The sequence below is a fragment of the Motacilla alba genome, chromosome 14 (assembly GCF_015832195.1).
Source record: "Motacilla alba alba isolate MOTALB_02 chromosome 14, Motacilla_alba_V1.0_pri, whole genome shotgun sequence".
NCBI classification, from domain to species: domain Eukaryota; kingdom Metazoa; phylum Chordata; class Aves; order Passeriformes; family Motacillidae; genus Motacilla; species Motacilla alba.
Window position 1 is genome coordinate 2,768,935 of NC_052029.1, and position 25,412 is coordinate 2,794,346.

The 25,412-nt window shown below is 52.2% G+C and overlaps 2 protein-coding genes across 6 annotated transcripts; one reads left to right on the forward strand and one right to left on the reverse strand.

The window, feature by feature from the left end:
• Nucleotides 1-31: 31 nt before the first annotated feature.
• PERCC1 (proline and glutamate rich with coiled coil 1) lies at nucleotides 32-2,774 on the reverse strand. Its single transcript, XM_038151659.1, has 3 exons — nucleotides 2,681-2,774; nucleotides 2,455-2,556; nucleotides 32-1,305 (listed from the first exon to the last, which is right to left on the reverse strand). Exon 3 carries the CDS (start codon nucleotides 1,271-1,273, stop codon nucleotides 575-577), a length of 699 nt encoding a protein of 232 aa, XP_038007587.1. The 5' UTR covers nucleotides 1,274-1,305; nucleotides 2,455-2,556; nucleotides 2,681-2,774; the 3' UTR covers nucleotides 32-574.
• A 3,018-nt stretch (nucleotides 2,775-5,792) lies between these two features.
• Nucleotides 5,793-25,364, forward strand: LUC7L (LUC7 like). 5 transcript variants are annotated; one of them, XM_038151090.1, is made up of 11 exons: nucleotides 5,793-6,005; nucleotides 7,800-7,894; nucleotides 12,792-12,890; nucleotides 13,594-13,704; nucleotides 14,335-14,478; nucleotides 14,869-15,045; nucleotides 15,746-15,834; nucleotides 20,132-20,161; nucleotides 21,461-21,625; nucleotides 22,632-22,693; nucleotides 23,908-25,364. In XM_038151090.1, the coding sequence occupies exons 1-10, from the start codon at nucleotides 5,945-5,947 to the stop codon at nucleotides 22,657-22,659; spliced, it is 999 nt and encodes a 332-aa protein (XP_038007018.1). In that variant the 5' UTR covers nucleotides 5,793-5,944; the 3' UTR covers nucleotides 22,660-22,693; nucleotides 23,908-25,364. The 5 variants fall into 5 exon arrangements, with proteins under 5 accessions (XP_038007018.1, XP_038007016.1, XP_038007019.1 ...); XM_038151091.1 differs by lacking the exon at nucleotides 22,632-22,693 and adding an exon at nucleotides 6,642-6,712 and having other exon boundaries at nucleotides 5,818-6,005; nucleotides 6,993-7,894; XM_038151092.1 differs by lacking the exon at nucleotides 22,632-22,693 and adding an exon at nucleotides 6,642-6,712 and having other exon boundaries at nucleotides 5,818-6,005.
• The last annotated feature ends 48 nt before the right edge of the window (nucleotides 25,365-25,412 follow it).

Below are 25,412 nucleotides of genomic sequence, written 5' to 3' on the forward strand. Positions count from 1 at the left end.
GGGGTGGGGGGTGGCTGCCCCTTCCAGGGTTCTTTTCCCTTTCAACACCAACACAAAGCAGAGGATGCCTCAGCTGGGCCCTGGTAACAGCCAGGTCCGGCCATGGGGAAGAAGAGCCAGCCCTGCGCTCCTGTGTGGGTGCAGAGCCCTGGGGCAGGAGAGCTGTAGGGCACAGTGGGTCCCCAGGGCAGTGCTGGGTCCCCCGTGTGCTGACAGCCGGGTGCTTTATGAGGCCCCACGTCGCCCTTTGCCCCGGCGCGGCCGAGATAAGGGGATGGGATCCACCGGCCTGGGCCGCAGAGTAAACACGGGCTGCTGGCTCCTGCCGGCACCGTGCTTCCCTGCTCTTCCCGCTCCCCGAGGGTCATGCCAAGCCGTGGGTGGCCCTTTGTCTCTGGCACGGTGGCGGGTGGCAAAGGACACCGCACACGCTGCTGCCTGGCGGGAGTCATTTATTCACTCGTCCCGTCACCGGCTTCGAGCCGGCAGCTCCGAGTGCCCCGGTGCTGGCACTGGGGCCTCCAGGTTTATCATTAACTGGGTGGCACGTGGCGGGCCCGGGGCCACAGTGGGGTCACAGCCCAGCAAAGGGCTCTGCCTCCAGCCCCGGGCGAGCCAGCAGCTCCCGCCCGGCGCCTGGCAGCTCTGGCCCTGGCTCCACTGTCCAGGTGGCCAGGAGGTCGCTGAAGTCAGGGGTGCCAGCGTGGAGGAGGCCGGCGGGGCCCGGGCCCGGCTCTTTCCAGAAGGAGGGCGGCAGCTTCCTGCGGTGCATGGGGGTGATGTGGCCGTACTTCCTCTCCAGCCGCTGGGTCTTGCCTCCGGCCCCCCGTGCGGGCAGGCACCGGTGCACGCCGTACTCGAAGAGCTCGGCCAGCGGCCCCAGCCTGTGCGCGGCCCCCGGGCTGCCCCGCGGGGCCTCGGGCACGGCCTCAGCGCTCTGGGCCGAGCCGCAGTCCGCGGGCGCGGGGCGGCTGCTGGCGGCCTCCTCCCGGCCCCGCCGCCCGAAGTAGCGCTGGATGTCGCAGCTGATGAGCTCCGAAAACTTGAGGAGACGCAGGGTGGTCTCGGCAGTGCTGGAGACACCGGCCAGCTCCGGCCTCACGCTCTCCTCCACTGCTTCCACGTCCTCCTCCTCTTCCTCCTCTTCTTCCTCCTCCTCCTCCTCGGAGAGGTCGGGGAAGTCGGGCTCAGGGTGTGTGGGCAGCAGGAGGCCGTGCGGGAAGGGCGAGGGCAGCCGCAGCTCGGCCAGGGGCTGGATGACACCCGCAGCCATGTCAGCGCCCAGAGGCACCCCCAGGAGTCACCCTGCGGGCAGGGACGGCGGGGTCAGGGTGACGCACCCTGGCACCAGCCCTGACCCACCGCCCAGCAGCCCTGAGAGGCCGGGGGACCGTGCTGTGCCACACCATGGCCAAGGTGGGGCCACAGGGCAGCGGGGATGTCCCCACAAATAATGGGGTGTGGGATGAACCCACCAAGCTGTGGGAAAGAGGGCAGTGGGGTATTCCCTCAGGGACATCCCCACTCAGCCCTGGGACAGCAGGCAGCAGGGTGCCCCCACCAAAACATGGGATATGAGCCTGTGGAAGCATAACTCTGAGTCATGGAACAGGGAGTAGCAGAGATGCTGCTCCCCTACAAGCAACAGGACGTGGGACAGTGAGGATATTCTAACCGAACCCTGGGACATCAAGCAGCAGGGATGTCCCCACCAAGCCATGTGCTGTGGGACAATGGGAATGTCCCTAAGTCATGGGATGTGGGACAGCAAGAATGTTTGCACTGACCTGTGGGACATGGATGTCCACACCAAGTCATGGGATGCGGGGCAGTGGGGATGTTCCAGAGCTGTGGGGCAGAGGGATGCTCCCCTTCACCCCGGGACTGTGCATGGAGGTGAATGGGGGCTCAGCACCCACCCTGCAGCTCTGGCTCAGGGCCACAGAGCCCCATGCCCTGCCCACACAATGGCCCCGTGGCTTTCCCGGTGACACAGTGAACCCACCGCCTTCCTGCCCTGCCCTGCCCTGCCCTGGTGGGCTCTGACCACAGCCGGGTTTCCCTGAGCTGGACGTGGCCCCTTTGTAGCTCGTGGTACCTGTGCTGAAGGGTCCCCAGCCCTGCCTTGCTGCAGGACACCCCTGGCTACGCTGAGAGGGTCTCAGGGCAGGACCAAATCCTGGGGAACCAGACCTGCCCCTGCCACACCACGCGTGGTGCCGGGACCGGCACCCAGCCTAAGATCGCCCTTGCCAGCTCCGCCTGTCCCTCTTTGTGCCGTTCCCGCCGCGGTACCCCCGGTGCTGCCCCGGGCTGGGCTGTGGGGGGCTCAGCCTCACCTCCGGGCCGCGGGGAGGGGGGAGCGGGGCCACCACAGCCCGCCCTGCCGCCACCCTCCGCCGGGGAGACCCCCGGGGCAGGAGGGCATCGCCCGGACCGCGGCCCCGCACTCACCTTGGCGCTGCTGCCCGGCCATGCATAGGCTCCCGCGCCGCTCCCCCTGCCCGTCCCTCCACCTGGGCCTGAAGTATTTATAGCGGAGCAGCGAGCTGACGGCTGGCAAATATTTGGTAGCCGTATTGTAATAGTAGACTCGGTAAACAGAGCTGGGGTTTGCTTTAGCACCCAGCAACGGGAGAGCGGCGCGGGGAGGGACGCGGGGACGGAAGGCAGGGCTCACCTTAATGGTTCACTCGCCAGGGGATTTTCAAGTGTTGTCCCTGTAAATTCACCTATTAAATCGGCAGCCCCAGCTGCCAAACTGCCCGCACACTTGTGCCGAGGGCTCTTATCTCCCTGCTGATTGGAGGTGAAATCAAGCTTTGTCAAATAGGCGTAAAATTAAATTTCATGCTATTTTGACTCCTGGAGTAGGGATCTTCTGAAGAACATACTGCGTATCGAGCCGTGCCTCTGCAAACAGGGGCTGCCTCTGCAGTGGGCAAGGCCTTTCCGTGGATACCCCCAGGCGCTGCAGCACCCTCGTGCAGGTTCAGACCACTCATCTCCAGCATCGCCAGCCTTGTGCCCCTTTGAGATGGATGTTGGGCCATCCCTGACCAGCTCTGGGAGAGGTTTTGGAATCTGTGGATGCAAAGGTGGACACGAGGAGATTGTCTGGGCCAGCCCCATGGCAGGGACAGAGCTGGGTGACAGCATTTTCACCCCACGCTATGGCCCGTGGCTCCCCTGTGAGGACAGGGACAATGGCAATCAGCTCAGGCCCCAGACAGGCTGTGCCAGAGCTGCCATTCCTGCCCTGGCAGCACCATGTGCCAGCAAGGTCACCTGGGGCAGCACAGAACAGGGCCAGGGGACAGATGGCTGGGGATGCAGGGTGACTGGGGACACAGGATGCCCAGAGGACACAGGACAGCCTGCCCCAACAGCTGAAGGGATGGCAGGGGCCTGACACAGCACCAGACCCTGTCACAGATGTTGGGGACACTCAGGGAGTGGGACACTAGCCACTGGGCTTGGGGACAGCCACAGCTCTGCTCCAGAGCTGCCCTCCTCGCCTGTTTTTGGGGTGACCACAGCTCCTGGTCTCTACCTCAGAGCCCTTCCTGCCCCCTGCCCTGAGCACCGTGTTCTGAGGTGTCCGCAGCGCTGAGAGGGGGTCCCCAGCTCCTGGCAGGGTGCAGCACTGGCGAGGGGAGTGTCCCAGCTGGGCAGGGCTGTCACCCACCCGCTTCCCGGGCCCTGGGGCTCCCTGCGGGGGCAGGGCTGGGCCCCGGCTCCGCAGAGCTCCCTCTCCTCTCTCCAAACACTCCCAGCGGCGAAGCGGGGCGGGAGCAGCAGCCGCCCGGGCACTGCTGGGCAAACACGGCGGATGGGAGCTGATTACCCGCGGGCACCCTTCGGTCTGCTCCCCGACGTCACCCATTGTCACCCACCCGCTCGGCACGGCTCGGCATTGGCACAGCTCGGCATCGCTGCCGCACAGCCACCCCGACCCCCGGGGAAAGGCGGCTTCCCCTGCTGCCCCCGGCCACCTCTGCCCCAGGCAGAGCAGGAGATGGGGAGAGCTCCCGCAGCCCCGGGGCAGTCCGGCCGGAGACAAGGGCTGCACTGACCCTTTGGCCAGCTGGGAAGGGTCTGGGCGTGCTGGCGAGGAGGTCCAGGTGTGGGACAAGGTGTGGGGAGTGCATGACTTGGCTGCTGGCTCACAGAGTTGGGAGTGATGCGGTGTCTGTCCTCTGTGGGAAGGAATCACACCCAGGGCTCAGCGGGACCGTTCCAAGGGTGGGTAGAAGGGAGAGGCAACGCCGCTGCTCCCGCAGCAGCCTTGGACATGTGGCTTTGCACCCATTCGAGCGCCCAGGGTGGCCATCCCTGCTCCAAACATCGCCAGGGCGGGGCATGAGGAGCTCCTGTCCCACAGGGCAGGGGTCTCCTGCCTGCAGAGATCCCCGCAGACCCCACTCAGGTTCTGCTCGGCCGGGATGTCGCAGCGGGGCGGCGGCACAGCCCTGCCCGGGCTGGCTCACGTCGCCTTTCCCTGAAAGCCACCGGAGCTTCAAAGCTGCGGGAAGAGCAGGCGTGGCTGCGGCAAATCCTGCACCAGGACTCCGGCTCTAGCCCTCGCTGCCTGTGGAGCCCTGGGGCAGTAAAGAGAGCGGGTGGGATTTCTCCGGCACAGGCAGCATCCGGAGAGCAGCCGGGGCCGGGAGCTCAAGGCGAAGAGACGAGAGGTAAAACTCATGGGAGTAGTGCGAGCTGGAGCTCACAAAGCCAGGCAGGGAACGCAGCACACGGCCAAGCTCCGCAACAGCCCAAGCTCCTGCAAAACCACGGCCTCATCCTCCCCCCAGCAGCTGGGGGAGCCGCCACGGACCGCCCCGTGCTGTCCTGCCCTGTGCTCGGTCCTCTCCGGGCTGTGCCCGTGGCCACGGGGGTTCGTCCCCTTGTCCGTGCGCCCACCGTGCCTCCGGGTGCTTCCGCCTGCCCCGGCCACGTGTCCTATCACCCCCCACCCCGGCAGGGCTTTCCTTGCCCCGCATTCCCCTCCCCACATTCCCCACGGCTGCCCCGAGCTGCCACAGCGCGGTGGGGACGGCAGCCAGCGCAGCCCGGGCCCGCTCCGGGCACCAGCCTGTCCTCGGGGCGCCGCTGCGGCCTGGACACTGTGCCCACGGCCGGCGAGCCCCGGCGGTGCCACGGCGGTGCCACGGCGGTGCCACGGCGGTGCCACGGCGGTGCTGGGGTCCGGTCCCACCGCGGCGGGGCCGGGGCCGGGGCCGGAGCTGAGGCGGGGCTGGGGCTGCCCCCGAGCGCCCCCGCCCTCGGCCTGACCACGCCCCTCTGACATCACCGCCCCTCGGCCTGACCACGCCCCTCTGACACCACCGCCCCTCGGCCTGACCACGCCCCCTGATATCACCGCCCTTCGGCCTGACCACGCCCCTCTGACATCACTGCCCCTCGCCTGACCACGCCCCTCTGACATCACCGCCCCTCGGCCTGACCACGCCCCTCTGACATCACCGCCCTTCGGCCTGACCACGCCCCTCTGACATCACCGCCCTTCGACCTGGCCACGCCCCTCTGACATCACCGCCCTTCTCTCTGACCACGCCCCTCTGACATCACCGCCCCTGCTGCCTGACCACGCCCCGTTGACACCACCGCCCCTTCGGCCTGGCCACGCCCCTCTGACATCACCGCCCTTCTTCCTGACCACGCCCTTCGGCACAACGGCGCCCCTCTGACATCACCGCTGCCTCGCTCAGACCACGCCCACCAAGCTCTCCCCCTCCAGCCCCGCCCCTGGGACCCGCCCCCTGGCGGACTACCCTTCCCGTCATGCAGCGCGGCGCAGGGCGGGGCCGCTTCCGCTCAGCGCTCGCCGCGCATCGCCGCTGCCGAGGCCGCTGAGCCGCCCGCCGCCCCAGGCCCCTGTCCCGGTCTCGGTCGGAGCCGCCGCCTCCGGACCGGCCCCGCCATGTCGGCCCAGGCACAGATGCGGGCCCTGCTGGACCAGCTCATGGGCACGGCCCGGGACGGTGAGTAGGGGCGGGCGGGGCCTGCAGGAAACGCCGCGGCCTGGCGGCCGCCTCACCGCGCGAGGCCCGGCCCGGCCCGGCCCGGCTTTGCTCGGCTGCTGCCGCCGCTCCGGACCTGCGGCGCGATCCGCCCCCGCCCGCCCGGCTCCAGCCTCGGGGCGGCGGAGCGGGCCTGGGCCTGGGCCTGTCCGCGCTCGGGGCGGAGGGAGCCCGGGAGGGCCCGCGCCCGGCCGGCGGTGATCCCGCCCGGCCCCGGCCCCACAGCGCGCCCGGCGCCGCCCGCCTCGCCGCCCCGGGCCCCGGCTGCCGCGGCCAGGCGTGGGGCCGGCTCCGTGCCCGCACGTCCGGAGGCGCGTAGGTAGGTGTGCCCGCAGCGCCGGGTGCTGTCCTAGACGAGAAATGTGACAGCCCGTGCGAAATACGGTCCCGCTGCGGTTTGTGTCTCCCTTCTGCGACTCGCTGGGTACTTAAATTCCCTTTGGCACGTTAACAGGGCTGTCCAGGCACTTTGCACTTTGTTTCGTAAGTGAATAAGTGCTTTTCTTTCTCTGTGTATTGAGTTGCTATTGAATTGCTTCCCATATTTTTATTTCATACAAACTGAACAATTGTGGCCCCTCTATTTTATTTATAAAGGTTCAGTGTATCTTTGCCTGCCTACATCAATCTGCAAGGGAGTTGCAGAAAAGCCTCATGTTCATCGAGCCGTGAGTCACAACCAATTTTTAAAGCTGTTATAACAAAAAAAAAAGTGTTTGCTTTTTTTCACAAGTAACTTTAAAAGTGTAGCTTAGAAAGAAAAAAAAAATTTAAAAAAATTCAGTAGACACGACATTATTCCTGGATGCTTGTGAATCCTAAACTATATTCATACTTTAGTATTACACATACCTGTGTCATATGCACAGATGAGCTTTAAAATTGTCACATACCATTACCACTTTGCCTTTACTTTTATGTATCATTCCCCTGACTTCCTTACTGCAGGTGTGGGCAAGAAAGCTTTTCCTTTAAAACTTTTCAACAATGGGCATAAAATTCTGCAGCTGAGGTCTTGAAGAATGCAGATGGGTATAGTATGTGTTGGAGCTCGCAGTGTGTATTGACTAACTTTGTTTCTTTTTTTTATTATTTATTTTTTTTGCTTTTCTGATATTGTCTCGTTTAAGTGGCTCCTGAGTGTAAAATGTCCTCTGCGGGTGGGCTGTGGGTGGGGAGCACTTGGTGTGTTCCAGGCCAGGACCTGCCAGCTCCTTCCTTGCAGGGCCTAGGAGAGCACACCCTGCATAGCTGGGTTCCACACCAAACGGACTGATGGCTCAATTATCACCTGAGCAAAGAGCAATCGCCTGTAAATTTTGCCCAGCACAGCCCTGTTTTGTGATCTGATAGCGTGGGGTTTGGTATCTCCTGCCCCTTCTTCACAGTAAGAAAAAGAAAGGGTGGAAAAAATGAACAGGTTTTGGCTGGGAGCCAGCCTGTCTGTCTCCTTTTCTCCTCTGGCTGTGCTGCTTCTTTATGTGGATGACAGGCCTTGGACATTGCTTGGCTCGCCAGCACTGTGTTTAACATGGTGTCCTGGATGAATAAATGCTAAAATAGTGTTTGTTGCCAATGATAAGTGTTCCAGAATATCCTGTTACCCTCTAAGCTTTTTTTATTTTTTTTGAGTAATTCTGGGGAGCAGGAGCACCAAGTATTTTAATCTGCATATTGAGGTGAAATGTTCATGCTGTTGCCTGTGTTCTCCTGGTGTTCTAATGTCTCCTTATTTAAACCACACATGAATTTCAGGAGATGAAACCAGACAAAGGGTGAAGTTCACGGACGATCGTGTGTGCAAGAGCCACCTGCTGGATTGCTGTCCCCACGATATCCTGGCTGGAACAGTAAGTATGTCCTCTGGAATAAGGGGTTCTGCTGAGGAGGATGTTGGGACAACTCTTGTCTGTGCAGGGTGGGTGACTTCTGGGAGAGATCAGGCTTTCTGTGCTCAGGGAGCAGTCGCAATCCTAATTCCTCTTCCTGTGGCCTGTGTGTGGATCTGCTCTCACTTCTCAAAAAAAAACCCCAAACAAACAAACTGGGAGCTCTCAGAATTCACCTGAAATGCTTTTTCTTTCACAATCCTGTGGGAAGTTGCAAAATTATTTCTGTTTTAACAGTTTGAGATAGTCAGAGCTTGCAGCTTGTCCTGTGGTGGTTCCAAGCCTGTAGCTGGGCTGCTGCCCTGCTTCACTGCTGCATCTTCAGGTTAGCAAGTGTCCCTTAGCAGCTGCACCAATCCTTGGAGATTTTCAGTCTCCTCTCCCCAGCCCTGATGGAAGAGCAGCTTTTCTATTGTTACTGTGGTGATGGTGGCAGGTCACATCTCTGGCTGAGTGTTGGTTGTTTGAGCTGCTGGGTTGTTTGTGTCACTCTGCCCGACTGGTTTCAAACAGTTGTCTCAGCTCCTTTGCTGCTCCCTGTGGCAGCAGAGCTGGCTGGTGTTCAAGGGTTTGGCTCACGTGCTACCTGTGAGAGCAGAAGGTGATGTGGGCTTTTAGCAGTGAGCTCTTGTGAAGGAAGTGTTCATTTGAGGCTCCCAGATGAAGGCTGCAGCCTGACTTTGGAAAGAAAACTCTGTCTTTTGTCACCATCGCTGTGCATCACTTGCAGGTTGGAGGTGATTATGGATGTTTGAAATCCCTTGCTGTTTGCATGAAGTACTGTGGCAATTCACAGTGTCTGTCACTCAACCAGATTGTTGGAAGATGCTGTGGTTGTTTATAGGCCTTCCTGCTGCTCCTTAGGGAGCTGCCTGGACACAGTGGGTCTCCAGCAAAGGGAGGGCTGGTGCTGCTGCCCCTGCTTGTGTCACCACCACAGCAGCAGTGTGGCAGCATTGGTAGAAGGAGCTGTAGAAAAGCTGCCTCTGCTCTGAGCACTTAGACTTTGGCTGCTCAGTAGCTGCCTTTGCAGAATAAGATTGGAATTCAGCTTTTCCAATCTGTGTACCTCTGTTTTTTAAAATTAATTTGAAGCTCAGATGTGTTTCGCAGCGATTGTTCCATCAGCCTCCATATGACTCCACCTCCATTTCAGAATTTTAAACTTCCATCCTTGGTATAGGTCACTGTGGTCAGGGTATGTTTTTTGACACGAGATTCTACAACAGTTTTTTGGGGCCTGAAGGGTGTTTTGAAGATGAAGGCTGCCTTCTACCTCTTCTGGCAGGCTTTCAGAAAGAGAGTGAATGGTGAGTTGAAGGGCTAGTTCAGCATAAGTGATGTGTGCGAGCTGGTGCCAAAGCATGGAGGAAGTCTGAAGTGTTTCAGGTGGGTTGTGAGCCTCCTGGGGCAGGGAAGCACCTCGAGGAATTTGTTTCTTCTGTGTCTGTTGTTACTTGTCTTGATTGAGTTGTCCTTTCCCTCTCACTGTGGAGTTTGTGCTCAGAAACTGCAGGAGCAGGAAGAAAGACTGCCCCTGCACAAGAGATCTTGTGGCTCACTCACATGATTCTGTGGTGGCCTTGAAGTGGGTGTGGAGCTCTACACCTCTCAGCAGGTTACTGGGGGCCAGAGCAAGTGTTGGTGCTGCAGATATGTGTTGAAAGAACATGTGATGTCCAGAACAGGAAGAGCATTTCAGCTGTCACTGCTGCCAGTGCAGAGTGAAACTTTGCTGGAATGTGCAGTCCTCCCTCGTGATCTCAGAGAGCTTCACTGGCACTTTACAGTGCCCTGCTAAGGAAGAGCTCTGTGGGTGAATCTGTCTCGGCTGGGTGGGGTATAATCCATCTCTGGGTGTATTACTGCAGAAATCAGGACCTTGGACCTTTTGGAAACTTCCAACAGATGCTCCAAGCTTTCTGCTGCTTGCTGTGTCGTGCCCTCCCCTAAGGCATTGTTGCTGCATCCTTCATGTGTGCAGATACTCCTTAGTGGGAGGCTGATTGAAGGCAAGCAGGAAGCTGATCCCTCGGGGAGCTGTGCTCAGTGAAATGTGGTGGAGTCCCCCTCACTGACCTTCAGGTGCAGAGGAAGAAAAGGAGTCCAAAGCTCTTGAATATTCCTGAGAGCTGCAGGAGTCCTGTTGATGTTTGCTTTGTTTAGGTGCACGAGTGTTCCTGATTGTAAGAGTTGTCATTTTAAGTTGGTTTGTTCCTGTGATTTTTCTCTTTTTGGCCTCAGAAACTTGTCTAAACTTGCCACTAAATAACCGACAGTGGTTCTCTTTGGTCTCTGTGGGTAAGGAGGAACATTCTGGGAGAGCAGGAGTTGGTTTAGTGAGCCCATGGGCTGTTACCTCGTCATCCACATCCTTTGTGGTGAGTGCTGAGTTCTCTCTGCAGCTCATGGTCAGCGTATTTCTGTCAGTGAAAGTACTGTAGCACATTGAGAGATGGCATCAGCTGGCAAGTCTCCTGAGTTTCAGCTCCACTAAGAGGTGGACAGATGAGCCTCAAAGCTGCCCAGACTGAACATACCTTGGAAATTACATCCAGGGAATTCATTGTGTCTCCTCCTGGGAAATATGAGTTGAAATCTCTAGGTTCTAGAATTGGTTTTTGTGGGTTGAGGGGGGAAAGGGGGTCTGTGCTTTCCTTTTTTACTTGGATGAAACTCTGCATCTCTGATCACTGTTTGATCATCTTTGTCTAAATTTCATTTTGTGGTGAGTTGCCAGTTGAGTGGAGGTCATAAGAGATACCTCAGAATGTGGATTTCTCAGCAAACGTGAGCAGGACTAATTATCAGTGACATCTAAATGTCTTCAGTCTTTGTGTGTATGTGGAGTTAACTCTGCTCAGGCTCTGCTGGTTGCCTGTCTCACATACCTGCATTTTAAACCAGCCAGTGTTGCCTGGAGCAGGTCGTGATCCCTGTGGAAAGGGTGAGTGTTTGATGACAGCCCTCCTTGGCAAGAGAGGAGGCTTTGAGGCAGGAGGGCTGGTGGTCTTACCCAAGCGAGCAATACCTGTGAGTCTCCTTGTGCTTGAACATCTCAAAGGACATGGAGGAAGGTTTGAGGTTTATAAGTTAGTGAGAACTGTGTGTTCCCTGAGGAAGGTTGAGGGATTTGTTGCCTGTTAACAAGCAGAGGGAGGAATAGGGAGCTTCAGAACGAGCGTTGTTGGCTGTTCTAAAGTGGTGAGAGCCCCTTCTCTGAAGTGGGGTTATTGGCTCAGCTTGCAGGAAGAGCTCAGATAAGAGTCTTTATAACGTGTGACAATCACATCCAACGCCATTATTTTCTCCCTATCTTGGGAAGTGATCTCAGTAGAATGACCAGAAGAATGAAAGATGTGTCACATCATAGAGAGATATTTTTGTGGTAAAATAACAGGAACTCTAGCATTCTTTGAAGTGGCTTGCCTGAAGTTGAGCATGATCAAGCTCTAAAAGTACAACGTATTTTTTTTGTAGGCATTACATTTCTATCATTAGAGAGCTCTGCAGGAGTATTCTGGATGCAGTGTCTGTTTCTGTAGCCTGCTGCCTCTGGCCTCCTGGTTCTGGTAAATCCAAGCAAAATGAGGAAGGCTAAATAATGGCAAGTCATCTGGATTTTTTTCCTTTTCTAGATGAGAAAATCCAGTAATAGGCATCTGCTGAAAACCTGAGCATAAACTGGTGGAGTTTGCTTTAGTTGCTTTGCTTCATTCTGAACACTGCTGTCTGTGTGCATTGTTTCACGTGAGCATCCCCAGCTTTAGTTTGTGATATTCCACAGGGATTCAGTGTTATTATCCCAGTTCAGCTTTCTCTGCAGTTCACTGAGTTGATACCTGTTGTGAGTGTTGAGGCTTGGGCTCCTGGGGACTGGTGGTGACAGTGAGAGAAGAGGGTGGTGAGTTGGGGTGTTCCCTCATGCAATGTCATATACCCTGCCATTCCTGCAGTGGCTCACAATTAGGGCTTCTATTATTTTGGCTTTCAAAATGTCATTTTCTTTTTCTACTTTAAGAGTAAGAGAAATGTTCTCAAGACATGGAAGCTGCATTTCAACATTATCAATTTGTAACAAAGAACCTAACTGACTTGGGTTCATGTGGTTGTTAACTGCTAGGTGGGAGAAAAAATAACAAATTCAAATAGTGTGGAGAGCAGTGGGAGGGAAGGGCAGCTTTCTGGGAAGGGAGATGCTCTTAAGTCTCTCATTAAATGGGCTTAATTATTAAATTAATTAAATGTGTTGGACTTTGCTTTGCTGGGCAGGTTTTCAAATTCCAGGCTGCAGCTGGATGTGGGAAAGATCTGGCTGTGGAATTAACACTGTCTGTTGCTGCTGAGTGTGGGGCTGTGCATTTCTGCTGGCTGTAGCCCTTAATCCTTTTAAGTCCTTTTGTTGTTGATGGGAAGCATTCTGTGTGTATCCTGCAATTTGGTATGCCATATGTTACTTGGGCTCATCCTGACACAGATGTGCGTTTCCAGAGGAGCTTTTAAAAGGGTGCAGGTGTATTTTGCTGGGCTGTGGCTCCAGGATAGGAAGCATTTGCAGTTGGTGCCTGTTGAAGGGGACCCACCTCCCTCCCAGCTCTTTCTGAGGCTGTCCTGGGACTTAGAGCAGGAGTAGGACTGGACTTAAAGCATTTGGGCTGTTTTAATGTTCCCAGAACATCTAAAAAATGAGTTCTGGCAAGCATGTGGTTCTTCTGGCTGGTTCTGGTACTGAGAGGTTAAGAGAAAGCTGCTTTTCTGAAAATACTTTATTTTGATATGATGCAGTCGACAAGAGACATCTGCTGCTTGTTGCTGTAATGGAGGGTTCTTATGGGGGTTCTCCTTTTCCTTCTAACAGAGAATGGACCTGGGAGAATGTACAAAGATCCATGACTTGGCTCTGCGAGCAGATTATGAGATTGCAAGTAAAGAGAGAGACCTGTTTTTTGAGCTGGATGTAAGTATGGAGGAATTTTAGTTACTTTTTGGGGAAACTGCTTCTTGAAGTTACTGGGCTGAACAGTAGAACTCAGAGGCCATTTCAGCTCATCGTGTTGCTCGATGTGTTACCTGCCCAGAACGTGCAGCCCCTTCCTCAATGTCAGCCTGACTGCTGACTGGAGAATGCAGAAGTAATTATGGCCTTTGCCACCCCATTAGCCCAGCTAGCTGGGAGGCTCCCTGGCATTCCTTGGATCCCACACCTGCTGCTCTGTACCAGCTTTTTGTGACCTGATGCCCTGTCCCAGAAAGAGATTTAACATTAAAAACCTTCTGCTCAGTAGTTCAACTTTTGTCAGATTTGGCTTTCATTTAATCTTTCTGTGATGGAACAGATGATGGAACAGATCAAGGGGGAGCACAATTCTGTCTTTCCTTTTCATGTTATTGCAGTGCTTTTGTCTTTGTGCCTGTTGCTCCTGCACAGGAAGGAAGTTCCAGTGCAAAGCCATCTTGATGTGTCAGAATAAAGGAACTGGGTCAGGTTTACAGGGCAGGGGTCAAATGTAACTTGTTCTGCACAGTGTCATTTGTTTTTTTCTCAAAGCATCTGTTTTTGAGGTTGTTTGTGCATTATACGGGATGGCAGCTGTTGGCTGTCAAAGCTACATCTGGCACAGAGAGCAGCTTCATTCATAATTCTTTGTCTGATCATGCAGGCCATGGATCACCTGGAATCCTTCATTGCAGAGTGTGACAGGAGAACAGAGCTGGCCAAGAAACGCCTGGCTGAGACACAGGAGGAGATCAGTGCTGAAGTGTCTGCAAAGGTATTGGCCTTTCACTAGACATTGCTTCTGAAAGTCTCTGTGGGAGCACTGGTGCTCTGTTCCTCTGACACCAGTGATACTGGGGAGTAAGGCTCCACAGAGGATTTGGGGATTCCAGTCATCCTCCTCAAGTGGCTGCTCTGGCCATTCTGGAGACAAACTTAAAGAGCACCGTGGACTCTAAAAGAGATTGCTTTAGCATGGAAATAAAGCATATTGGTTTCTTCCCCATGCTATGAAATGTTACCATAATAATTTAGAATAGTAAGTCCATCATCCCATGATTTTTGTTTCATTTAACAAATGCTCATGGAGTTTCCTTTTTGGAAACTCACCTGATTGGGCCAATACAAGACATTTCTGAAGCTGATTTTGTGGCCTCTATGCTGACCTGTAAGCCAGAAATGACTGGCAGATCATGATTTCTCCACATCCAGTTTCTCTCTTTGCCACGTGTCTGTGACTACTTTGACATTGGTTCCCCAGTCCCTTTTGTTGGGGACTTTTGGAGATTCATGGTCATGTTCCAAGAGCAGATTTCATTACACAGTATTTCTTAAAAAAAAGGAAAAGTTGTCCTGCAAGCTTTATCACATTTTTGTCTTACTAAAAACAAATTATTCTCTTCAGGCAGAGAAAGTCCATGAGCTGAATGAAGATATTGGAAAACTCCTAGCTAAAGCAGAACAGCTGGGAGCTGAAGGAAATGTTGATGAGTCTCAGAAGATCCTGATGGAAGTGGAGAAAGTCCGGGCTAAAAAGAAAGAGGCAGAGGTACGGTGTTGTCCTGTGAGTTGTCACAGGAGCCTGGGCTAGGCTGGGTGGTTTCTGCCTCTGTTCCTGTGTGCCAGCACCTCCTTTTGCAGTTCCAGCAAACAGGTGGCAGTGTGGTGTGGTGGATGAAAAGATTTTTAGAAACTTTTATCTAGTGCAGGGAGCTGACTGGGGCGGGGAGGGCTTCATCCTCTGAAATATTGGTCACCAGTCCCTTGCAGGGATAGACTGTCTTGTTAGCTGTGCCCACAAAGCATTCGTGTGGCATCTCCTGTGTTGTGAGGGTGGGTTTTGATTCCTCAAAGCAATTCTTTGCAGGGGTTTCCCTGGAGGGTTGTGTCTATGTGAGGGTTCCCTGACATGTGTGGGGGTTTTCTTGCCTCCCCGTAGGAAGAATACCGAAATTCAATGCCTGCATCCAGTTTCCAGCAGCAGAAGCTGCGTGTGTGTGAAGTCTGTTCAGCATATCTGGGTCTCCATGACAACGACCGGCGCCTTGCTGACCACTTTGGAGGCAAATTACACTTGGGTTTCATTCAGATTCGTGAGAAACTGGATCAGCTGAGGGTAATCCTCTCTGTTTTAAACCACCTCTTTGTAATTCTGAAGACCTTGAACACTTCTATTAAATTAATACAGAATTCTTTGCAGAGGGCTTGTAAAAGCTCAGAAATTTCCGACTGCAGAATCCCTAAAGCATCAAACAGAGCTTTGTTTAGCCTTGTCTTGGGTTCTCTTCTCTCTTTTCTGGGTAACTAAATATGTTCCCTCAGAATCAGTCAAACCAGAGCGCTGCTATAATTTATTCCTTGGAGCTTTGGTACAGTAATTCTCATTAGCATGACAGATATTTGTTACTCAGGGTTTTTTTTTTTTTTTACTTTGAAATCTCTTAATGAAATGTTTGAATTGAAGTTTCACGTGGTTCTGTCAGTGAAAAATCTTGACTAGCTGAAGCCATTAGGAGTTCTCTGAAATGATTCATAATGGGTTGTGGTACCAGCCTTGCTTGCAAACAGAGGCCTTTAGCTGAGTAGGAGTTGTGATTCCCGTGCCTCACTCACAGTGCATTGAGGTCAGTGCCTCAGCTGAGGAAAATGAGAACCTCGACAGAGCTCTTAACTCAGCACATAAAATGCAGTGCAGTGGTTCTTTGTCTTGCTATTGGAATGGTCTTCCTGCAGGTCTGACCTGTTACTGTATGGCTGTAAATAGTGGCTGTTACTGCATGGCTGAAATATGATGTGGATTTATTTTTTTCCCCTAGAAAACAGTGGCAGAAAAGCAAGAGAAGAGAAACCAGGATCGTTTGAGACGGAGAGAGGAGAGAGAACGAGAGGAGAGGATGGGCAGACGGTGAGTGGGCCTGGAAACTGGCCTCTGAAGTTTAGAAATGCCAGATCCCTTGTACATGAGCACTGCAGGAGTTCAGCATCTGCTTCTGGAGTGGCTGTTGGATGTGCTCCAGATGCTGTGTGAGCATCTTGGGATTCAGTTAAAGATGAAAACAATGCACAAGTCCTCCACTCCTCCACCTTAGAGTGATTGTACATGTATTTTAACCTCCACTGCGTGTCTGAAAGGTGGGAGTTCCCTGTAGTCTTCAGGCTTATATTGGTCTAATCCCTGTTTTAGGGAATCTGAATCTGGATAAAATACCCTCATCCAGAGCACCTGAGTGGGCAAGTTTGAGATGAGTGAGGACTAGGCTTGCTCCAAAGGCAGTAGTCATGCAGAAGTTCCCTGGACAGCCCTCCTCACTGCTTGGAGACTTGGAGGTGACAACAGGCTGGTGTCCATGTGCCAAATAGTGGACTGCATGTGACTTTCCTACTACAAGTGAGGTGTTTGGCAAGCATTTTGTAAGGAAGCTGAGGGATCCCAAGGAGTGGCTGCTTCTGGTGCTTGTAGCTATGTGTGTCACCTTCTGCTCAGATGTCTGTAATTCCTGAGCAGTGGGAGGGGCTGGAACATTGGTTTTCTCAGGGCAAGCTCTTCTGCATCCTGCCAGGTGAACTGGAAAAACAATTTCTTCTGTACTTAAACTGAAGCGGTATCTTGTGTTTAAACAGCTCAGGCAGCCTGGTGTGGGGAGGGTGGTTATTTGCAGGGGTCAGGCAGAGGAAGTGGCTGGGTAGGAATGCTGTTCTGATTGTCACAGCATCTCCCTGGTTACCTTGTGGGTTTCTCCTCGTGTACTTCCTGCATCAAAAAGACCCCAACACTGCTGCCTTTGCAGAGCTATTTTTGAAACTCAGAGTCAGCTGAAGAGTGACTTTGAGCAATATGAGATTTATAACTGCAGTGTACTCTAAGATGGTGCTGCCTCTGGCTATACATGGCTGGAGTTGCTGACAAATACCAGCATGAAGCAGCATGGTCATTTTTGTGTATTATGAAGATGGGAGCCCCAGACTGTTACTCATTATCCATATCATTTTATGCATGTTATGCATAACTCCAGTTAGAGTGTTTAATGTGGGTTTTCTCTGGGGATTGCCTGGTGTGATTTGAAGGAGCAGTTCATGCTACAGCTTTCTGTCAAACTGTAGCACTTCATGGAGAGCCTCACAACTTTCTGTTATCCCTGCAACTGTAATACAGTTGAGTTTGGGAGCTGCAGGATCTGGCAGTAGCTTTTCAGTGCAGGAGTTAAAAGGGACTGCTGTTGCTGCTGCTGTGGTCAGAGATGTGGAAGTGAAATGGGAAGTGTCTTCTCATGCAGCTGCTTCATGGCAGACCCCCAGCAGGACCCTGCCTAACATGGACTCAGCTTGTCTCCATGGTGCCTCTTCTTCCTGGAGGTCATTTCTCTGTAAAAGTTGCTCAACAGAGTTGTTCAGGAAGAACCCTCTGGATCTCTTTGTTGATCCACATCTTCTCAAAATGTTAGTTTTCTTCCTCCTGCAGTGTGGCTGTGCTTTTGTTTTAGTGTTTTTTTAAAACCTCAAGCCCTCAGTTCTTGAGAGCTAAAGAGCCTCTTGTGTTCACAGGTAGGCCATATGTGGATGCATCTGATGGGGGGGTTTGGAAGCTCTTTCTGAATGTGTATTTAAAGCTTAAAATAGGAAAGCTTTAAGAACTGCATGGAGCTGACCTAAAGTCTGAGTTCTTGCTGTTTCCATATGTGACAATACTTGGAGACTATGGCTGGCCTTTGTTCTGGCTCTGTGCAGAGGCACCTGTGTGCTCCACGGGAAAACTTGTTCTGAAGTAGTCAGGAGTGCCATACAGGAGAGATCCAATCAATTGTCTTTCCAAAATGAGAACTTGGCCTGAGGGAGGACAGTAGCTCTCCCAGTGGACACTCAGGTCAGAACTGAGGTTAGAGTCCAGATTTCTTGGTCACTTACCTGCTGAGAGCTGTGCACACCATGCTCACAGAGGCATTTTTCCATCAAAAACTAATTGGTGATGTCTACCACCTTCCAGCCAGCCTCTCTTATCCAGAGCTTGGTACTTCAAGGAACCACAGGAACATGATTCCTTCAGAACTCTTCCTGTCATACCCTCCTATACAGCACCTTCATGGTGTCACTTCAGTAAGAGGAAGAGGATGGCTTGACTTTGGGAGCATTTGGTGACTGACAGGCACTCTGGCATCCCTGCAAACCTGTGCATTCCCTTGTGAACCTCTGCCTCTCACAGCTGTAATTAATTTGTCAATAAACTGTGATTCCACATAGGAATGAGTGAGCTGGATTCCACCCTCGTAATAAACACAGGTCCTGTGTGATGTTGCTGGTGGCTGTTGGGTACCCAGTAATCTCCTAAGACTGGAATTCTGTGGAGAAGTGGCATGCTGGGAAGTGCAGACCTCAGTGTTTGCTTCCAGAGTACACCAGCAAACAAGTCTGGCGGAGGTGCCAAATGGATTTCCTTTGTGTTAAGCTGGACAAAAGACAGGTTATGAAACTCAGCAGAAAGTCTCTGTGATATAGGGACAAGAAAAGAGGAAAAAATAAATAAAATAGACTTGTTCAGTCCTCTTGCTCCTATGGACAGCAGTCTTCTTTGTCTCCTGCTGTACAGTGATTCAGGCTAGTAAGGACAATGCTGTTTTGTTGGATACTTCCTGAATTATGAAGTTTGGTTCTAGGGAGTGATTATCAGATGTTTTTTATGCATACCCCTGCTTGGATGATAGGCATGAAGGGCAGCCAGGCTTTTCAGGGGATGTGGAAGGGCTTTTGTGGATGTGTGCACTGCTGGTTCAGAATAAAGTGATCAGGAGGAAAAAGAACAGTAAGAACTTGGAGTAATTATAACCACCAAAAACTCCAGCTGCCTGCCAGGTATCTGCAGGAGGTCCTGCTGCTCCGTCAGGTTCTGTTACATGGGAATGGAGGTGTGTGGTTACTGCCTTGCTCTCCGGGTTTATCAGCTTTTCCTTCAGCTGGTCACGTGTGTTGCCAACAGTGCATGTTTCATTTGCAGACTCCCAAGTTCAGTTCCACTTTTGCACTCCTTACCTGAATTCTCTTCTAAATTTGGGGGCTTTTTTAACTTTCTGCCATGACTGAACAATCCCATTTCACTGAAGAAATGTCAGTGCACATAGATTTTCTTAATCTTGTCTTATCCAGGCATGGTTTTAAATTATGTTATTAAAACAGATGCTTCTCTGTTGCTTCTTAAATTCCTGTCTGTGTGTAGCTTTCATGTCAGGGTGCCAGAGCAGCTCTGTGAGGTGTAAATGGAACCTGTGTGTGTGCAGTGGGGAGCACTTACAGGAGAGAGTCTCTTAGGTCACTAATCAGGGAGAGGAGCCACTTCTTAATTAAAGCAAAACAAGACTGTTCAGACAGCATGTGATGTTCAGCTGGCTCTGAAATGTGGCCACAGAGGAAGAGGGAGGCTGCAGCTTCCATGTGCAGAGGTATTTTAAGTGGTGCTGAGTAATGGTGCTGCTGAAGTTGAAAGAATGCTGCCGTTGTTATTTACAAACTGTCAAGAGCTAGTGCTGACAGCAGTAAGCTCAGAGTGCCACCCATGAGCTCTGAAGCTCGTGGAATGTGAGAAAGGAGAGCAAGACCTGGATTATTTTTCTCAAGTGCTTTCTAAGGATTTTCAGTTTATCTCTGTCACTTGGCAGTAATAGTTCTTCTCTTGCGGCTGTGTCCCCTCTTTTTTCCTAGTTATCTTTCCCAAAAGGGAAAAAAATATTGATGCAAATTTCCTTCTAATGTTTGGTAAACAAATACCAGGAGTGAGAAAAGGCTGGTTTTTTAAATTAAAACCTCTTTAGCATGCAACTGCCTCAAAGGAACCAAAATCAGAAAAGTGGCAGATTGGAGAGTGGCACTTCTTGAAAATGTTAGAGTTGATCCAGCTGGTGTTAGACTGCAGGGAGTAAAAAGTATGTAACAAATATGTACAGAAAATTAGTTGGAAAGGTTCATTGGGATGCTTTATTAATAGTATTGGATTTCTAGAATTTTCTGCAGTGACAGGAAGCTCACTGTGCAGAAATTAATGTTTTCCAGTTTTTGACAGATTCTTGCTCCTAAAATTGAAGCTAACTAAATGTTTAATATATCACTTGAGGTATTGATGATTCCTGTGAAGAGCTGCCAGGGTGGATGAATTTTCCTATTGAACACCCACTGGCTGTATCATAACTTCTCTCACTTAACTCTCCTCTCCTTTCTAGGTCTGGATCAAGAAACAGAGATCGTCGAAGGTGAGTGCCCAGTTCTGCACTTCTCCCAAATGCCTGTTTGTGTTTCTCTCTAGCTCCTGAGGTTTTCCTGGGTCTCACCAATGGAGTTCACTCAGTGCCTCAGTGTCTGCTTTGCTCCCTGAAAGAGATGGAAGTGCAGTATGGGCAGCTCAGTGGTGCTGCTCAGCCTGGTGTGGCTCGTGGGGCTGTCGAGCAGGTGCTGAGTAGCTTGGCCAGGATGGGCTCTGTGTGCACCAGTGTGAGCCCATGGATGCCCTTGAGGCCTCTTGCCATAAATACCTGATACACTTCCATGACTGTAATGTCTGAAGCATCTGTTGTATATATAATACCTCAGATGTGAAAATACAGAGATTTGAGATTAAAACCCCCACATCTCTGGGAAGAGCTTGCCTTAAATGCTATGGCAACATTCTCTGTGATGATGGACCTGGAGATCTCCCTGCCTGCTGCTTTCTTTTGGCATCTCTCTTATTTTTAGAGCAGGGTGAAATAAATCTGCTTCTAAAGTGCAGGACTTTCACAAGGAAAGATTCTCTTAGGGTTATGGTAATATCACAGGCCATTTCCTTTGGCCTCTCTTCTACTTACACGGGCCTCACTTGTGAGCAATGCAGGGTTGTAAGCTCTGCTCTGGCCCTTGCCACGTGCTTATAATAATGGTGGGAGCTTTTTCTATAAGCTTTCCAGCAAACTGAATAACCCACTGGCATTTTGTTGGTAGCACAAGGCCCCGGAGGAGGCAGCTGCCCACTGTGTGGGTGATCAGCCCTGGGTGTGGGCAGGGGCTGGACCGTGTTGATGCTCTGGGTATTTGTTACTCAGCAGAGGCTGAGAGGTAGCTGAGGGTGCAGATCTGAGGCACTGAGGCAGTGTGTGTGTGTGGCTGTATTCAAGGGGTCCCAGGACGAGGGAAGAGATGAGAATCTTGACTCCATTTTTCAGAAGGCTGATTTTTTATATTATGATAGATATATATTAACAATGCTATACAAAAACTAAAAGAATAGAGAGAAAGGATTCATCAGAAAGCTGGAGAGGAATAGAAAGGAATGAATAACAAAAACCCGTGACTCTGAGAGTCAGTACAGCTGCACCATGGTTGGTCATTAAGCAGAAACACTCCACATGGACCAATCCAAGATGCACCTGTTGGTAAACAGCCTCCAGAGCACATTCCACCGCCATCAGAGAGTTACTGTTTACATTTCCTTCTGAGGCGTCTCAGCTAGAATAGGAGAAAAATCCTAGCAAAGGGTTTTCATTAAAATATCGTGGTAACACGTGTGTTCCCTCCAGATCCCGGTCCCGGGAGCGGAGGCGGAGGCGCTCCAGATCAGCCTCCCGGGAGCGGCGGAAGTCGCGCTCCCGCTCCCGGGACCGACACAGGCGCCACCGGAGCCGCTCCCGCAGCCACAGCAGAGGCCACCGCCGCGGCTCCAGAGACAGGAGTTCAAAACACAAGTATGTATTCCCGACTGGATGCTTCTGGAAAGGGGAGTCCTCGGCTCACCGTGACCTCCCTGGCCCATAGAGCGAGCAGGAGCGTGGCAGGGTTCTCCAGAGCGGCTGTGCTGGCCTGTGCCAGCTCCTGGGCCAAAGCAGGATTGCCCAGTGGCCTCATGTGAGGGCAGCAGCTGTGCAGCAAGATCCCAGCTGAGAGGAGAGTCTAGAAGAGGTTCCCTGGTTTGCAGTGCTGAGCCTTGAGATGCTCCTTGGATGGGAAGCAGCACAAAGGCTCCCTGAGCTTCCCTGGGCCTGTAGAAGCCAAGTCCCTGAGAGGCAGTTTGGATGTTACGCTTCTGTAGTTATTATTCCCAGATTCCTTCTCTCAGTGCTGGCATTGGGAAGGAGTCTGTGATTTGAGATCTGAGGGCAGCCTTCTGTTAGAAGGCTGCTTGAGAGAGAGAATTCTTTAGGAATCAGCACTTTTTCCTCCCGAAAAAGAAATACAGGAGGAGTATACCATTCTTCTGTCTCTGGGGAGAAGCGCTATAGTCCAAAGAAGGGCTTGAAAGTTTTTCTGAAATTCAGCAAAATAGCCTCTGTGTTGGAGGAAGGATGAGGCAAGCGTGTGTAGGGTGTTAGAAAAATTGACTGGAATCACTGTGTTCCCTTACAACCCTTCTAAGCCCAGGAGCAAGTCTGCCTCCAGGTGCTTGCTGAGGTTAGATCTGGATTTTTTTAAAGCCTCCTGGTTAATAGGGGAGTGCTTTAGCACTGTCACCTGATAAGGCACCAGCTCTCAAGTACAATTCTAGAAACAAACCTATTGTTGTGTGTCTTGTGTCGGTTTAGCTAAGGGGTAAGAACAGCTTTTCTTTTAAAGATACTTGGTGAAGGGGAGGGAAATAATGGTCTGAAAAATAAGTGTGTTAATAATTGAGGGGGGGTGTAAATACTGTTGATTCTCCAATGGCTGAGATACTAAAGTGCTTTTTTAAATCTGTCTTGAACATGAAAAATAAAGAAAAGAAGTTTGGACAATTAGGAAGTGAGGAAGATCCTGTAATAACTATTACTAAAGAGCAGGTAAGGGATTACTTCGGAACCCTTGAACACATCCAAACCAGTCCATTGAGATCGCAGGGGGATTGGCCAGCTGACACACCTGCACAGAATTGCTGAGAGCTGGGGACAGGCCAGGATCAGTTACAGAAAACATTACAAAAACAAGAGATCAAACAGAGAAATCCTATCTCCTGAAAGAGAGTTAATGAAATCTGCACTCAGGCTCTGCTGGGCTGAGGTCTCACTTGCTGAAAGAAATGGAGAGTGTCACAGGATCTGGAGAGCTCAGGGTAGGAGGTCTGCAGGCAGCAGGCATTGTTGTGGAAAAGGCAGAGAGTTAATGTCATCAGACAGACTGATGTTAAATGACACAGTTTGATGAAAATGAAATGGCTGTTGGGTTTTGATGTATCAATTCTTCAGTATTTTCAGGCCTTAAAATCAACAAGAATGAAAGTGGAACCTCTAAGGTACCTGCTGTTGTGACTAAAACCTGTGTGCTGAGCCTTGAAGTAAAATGTAGGAGCCTCTGCTGAGCTCCCTCAGGGTCAGCTCCTTTTGAATCCTGCTATTGCCTAAGCTGGCAGGAATCACACAGGAAACAGCCTTTTAGATTAGAGCTAACGTGAAGCCTCCTGTTTAATTCTGCGTGGGCTGACACGGGGAAGCGCTGCTGAAAATCTGTGGCTGTGAAAAGATGTGCCTGTGCTGTGGGCTGTGAATATCAATCTGTGTCTTCCTGACTTTGAACCCGGGATGCTGCCAAAGCCAGCATCTGTCAGGATGCAAAGCGAGAAGCTCAGGGCTGAGCCAGCAAAGAATCCAGTTGGTATTTAAAGCAGTTGAGCAGAAAGCCAGTAGCTTGGGGCGTAATGAAAAACTGCTCTGGAAGCCATGAACTGAGCTGAGTCAGAGATGAGGAAGAAATTGTAGGCACTTCAGGATGGCCCAGAAAAATAATAAGGGGCGCAGGGAATACCTGAGAGAGCCCCTGTGGCAACAGCTTGAAAGGATCACTCAGAGGAAGGAGTAACAAAGGCTGTGCTGTGCATGGAAACCTCGCAGAGGGCCCAGAGCTGCTCTCATGGGGGACCCACTCCCCATGGCACAGTACCCAGGCACATTCCTGTAGGGAACTTCCATCCCACAGCCCTGCCAGGGAAAGATACTGCTTGGTGGGTATTTGACAGTTTTGAGTTGTGAAGCTGATAGTGATGGTTTACTTTTTGCTTCAGATCTTCTAGAGATCGATCTTCAAGAGAAAAGTCCCGAGACAGAGAGAGGAAAGAGAAGAGCTCTTCTGAGAGGCGGCACGAGAGCACAAACGGCAAATCTCGTTCCAAGAGGTCAGAAGAGAGAGAAGCTGGCGAGATCTGAACTCAAACGATCTGTGTTGCACTGTAAATAGTCTGATAAACATTCTACACAAAGCCTAAATTTCCCATTTATATTTACTGAATACAACTCATCTTTTGTAGTTTGGGATTTTTATTGTTTGGCAGATAGCTGTGAGTTTGTAGAGACACAAGAGTTGCGTACTGTTTAACAGGATTTTGTTTTAGTAGGAATAAATAAATCTGGATGGATGGTTTTCAGTCCAGGCCAGTGTGGACACCCCGTGTTTGTCCTGACGCAGCGAGTGCAGCGGACGGGGCCACGCTGTGCCTGGAGCCCTGAGCTGCCCTGACCTTTGTAACGCTTCAGCCCTTTCCAGAAAACCCTCTGCCCCTCTGTGAGCACACCAGTAGCACTGGTTCTCAATTATATTTTTTCCTTCTGTTTATATATGTTTTAAAAAATTTCAGATTTCTTTTTTTCTTCCTTTTAGTACTTAGCCATCTCATTTTTATGTCTCCAGCACTTGAGAGTTGCCTCACTTGCCCAGCTAAGGCAAAAAAGATAAAATTTGGCCCTGATCTAGTCTGAAAGCTGTTTGTCATTGAGGATGACCAGATGAGCTGAACCATGTTTCTAAGCTGGGCTCAAGTCTGGTTTTAGTACCTTTACAGTTCAGATAGTTGAGTTGGTGTGAGCAAAGCAGTGGGAAACCTGGCTGCCTTCTTCTCTAGAGCAGCACAGCCTCAGCTCCTCTGCCTCTTTACTGTGCACTCTGCAGTCAGAGCTTCCTGCGGGGCCCCAAGCGCTGCTGTGTTCCGAGGCCAGGCAGGCAGAGTGTGCCGAGGGGCAGAGGTGCCTGGGGCTGGAGCCCGTGCCGGTGTGTGCCCCTCCCGGGAGCCGCGTGGGCGGCCGCTGCCCTCGTCACTCGCTGATTTGTACCTCGGTTTGCTTCCCATGAGGGCGGGGAGGCGCGTGGCTGTGCCAGCCCGGCGTTTCGTGGGAAGGGCGCGGGCGCAGCCGCTGTCACCGGCCGGAGCCGGGCGGCCGCTCGCTGTCGCGGTAGGCGGAGAACGGCCGCCGTGCCCTGCCGCTGCCAGGCCGGGCTCCGGCCGGCGCCCCCCTCCCTCCATTCTGCCTCCCCCGCACGCGGCTCCGTTCCGCGGCGCTGCCGGTGTCAGTCCCTAGTGCATGCCCCCTCCCTGTCCGTTTTTACGATCGATTCCGCGGTTTCACGTGTTGTTTTTGTAACCTCCGTGTGGGGCGCGGGGGGCGGCGGGCGCGCGCTCGGGGTGCCTGTACGTGCCCGTGCTGTTCTCCCGCGGTCTGAGCGCATTAAAGATCTGTGTTTGTGGCTCCCGCTGCTGCCCGGACTCGTTTCTTGCGGGTTCTCCGCCCGCGCCGC

Bases quoted from the DNA above. Each gene is read 5' to 3' on its own strand.
- PERCC1 (XM_038151659.1), bottom strand. From the start codon at position 1,273: ATGGCTGCGGGTGTCATCCAGCCCCTGGCCGAGCTGCGGCTGCCCTCG.
- LUC7L (XM_038151088.1), top strand. From the start codon at position 5,945: ATGTCGGCCCAGGCACAGATGCGGGCCCTGCTGGACCAGCTCATGGGC. The intron at 15,835-20,131 runs GTGAGTGGGCCT...TCTCCTTTCTAG, and splicing joins GAGGAGAGGATGGGCAGACG to GTCTGGATCAAGAAACAGAG. The intron at 21,626-23,907 runs GTATGTATTCCC...TTTTTGCTTCAG, and splicing joins GACAGGAGTTCAAAACACAA to ATCTTCTAGAGATCGATCTT.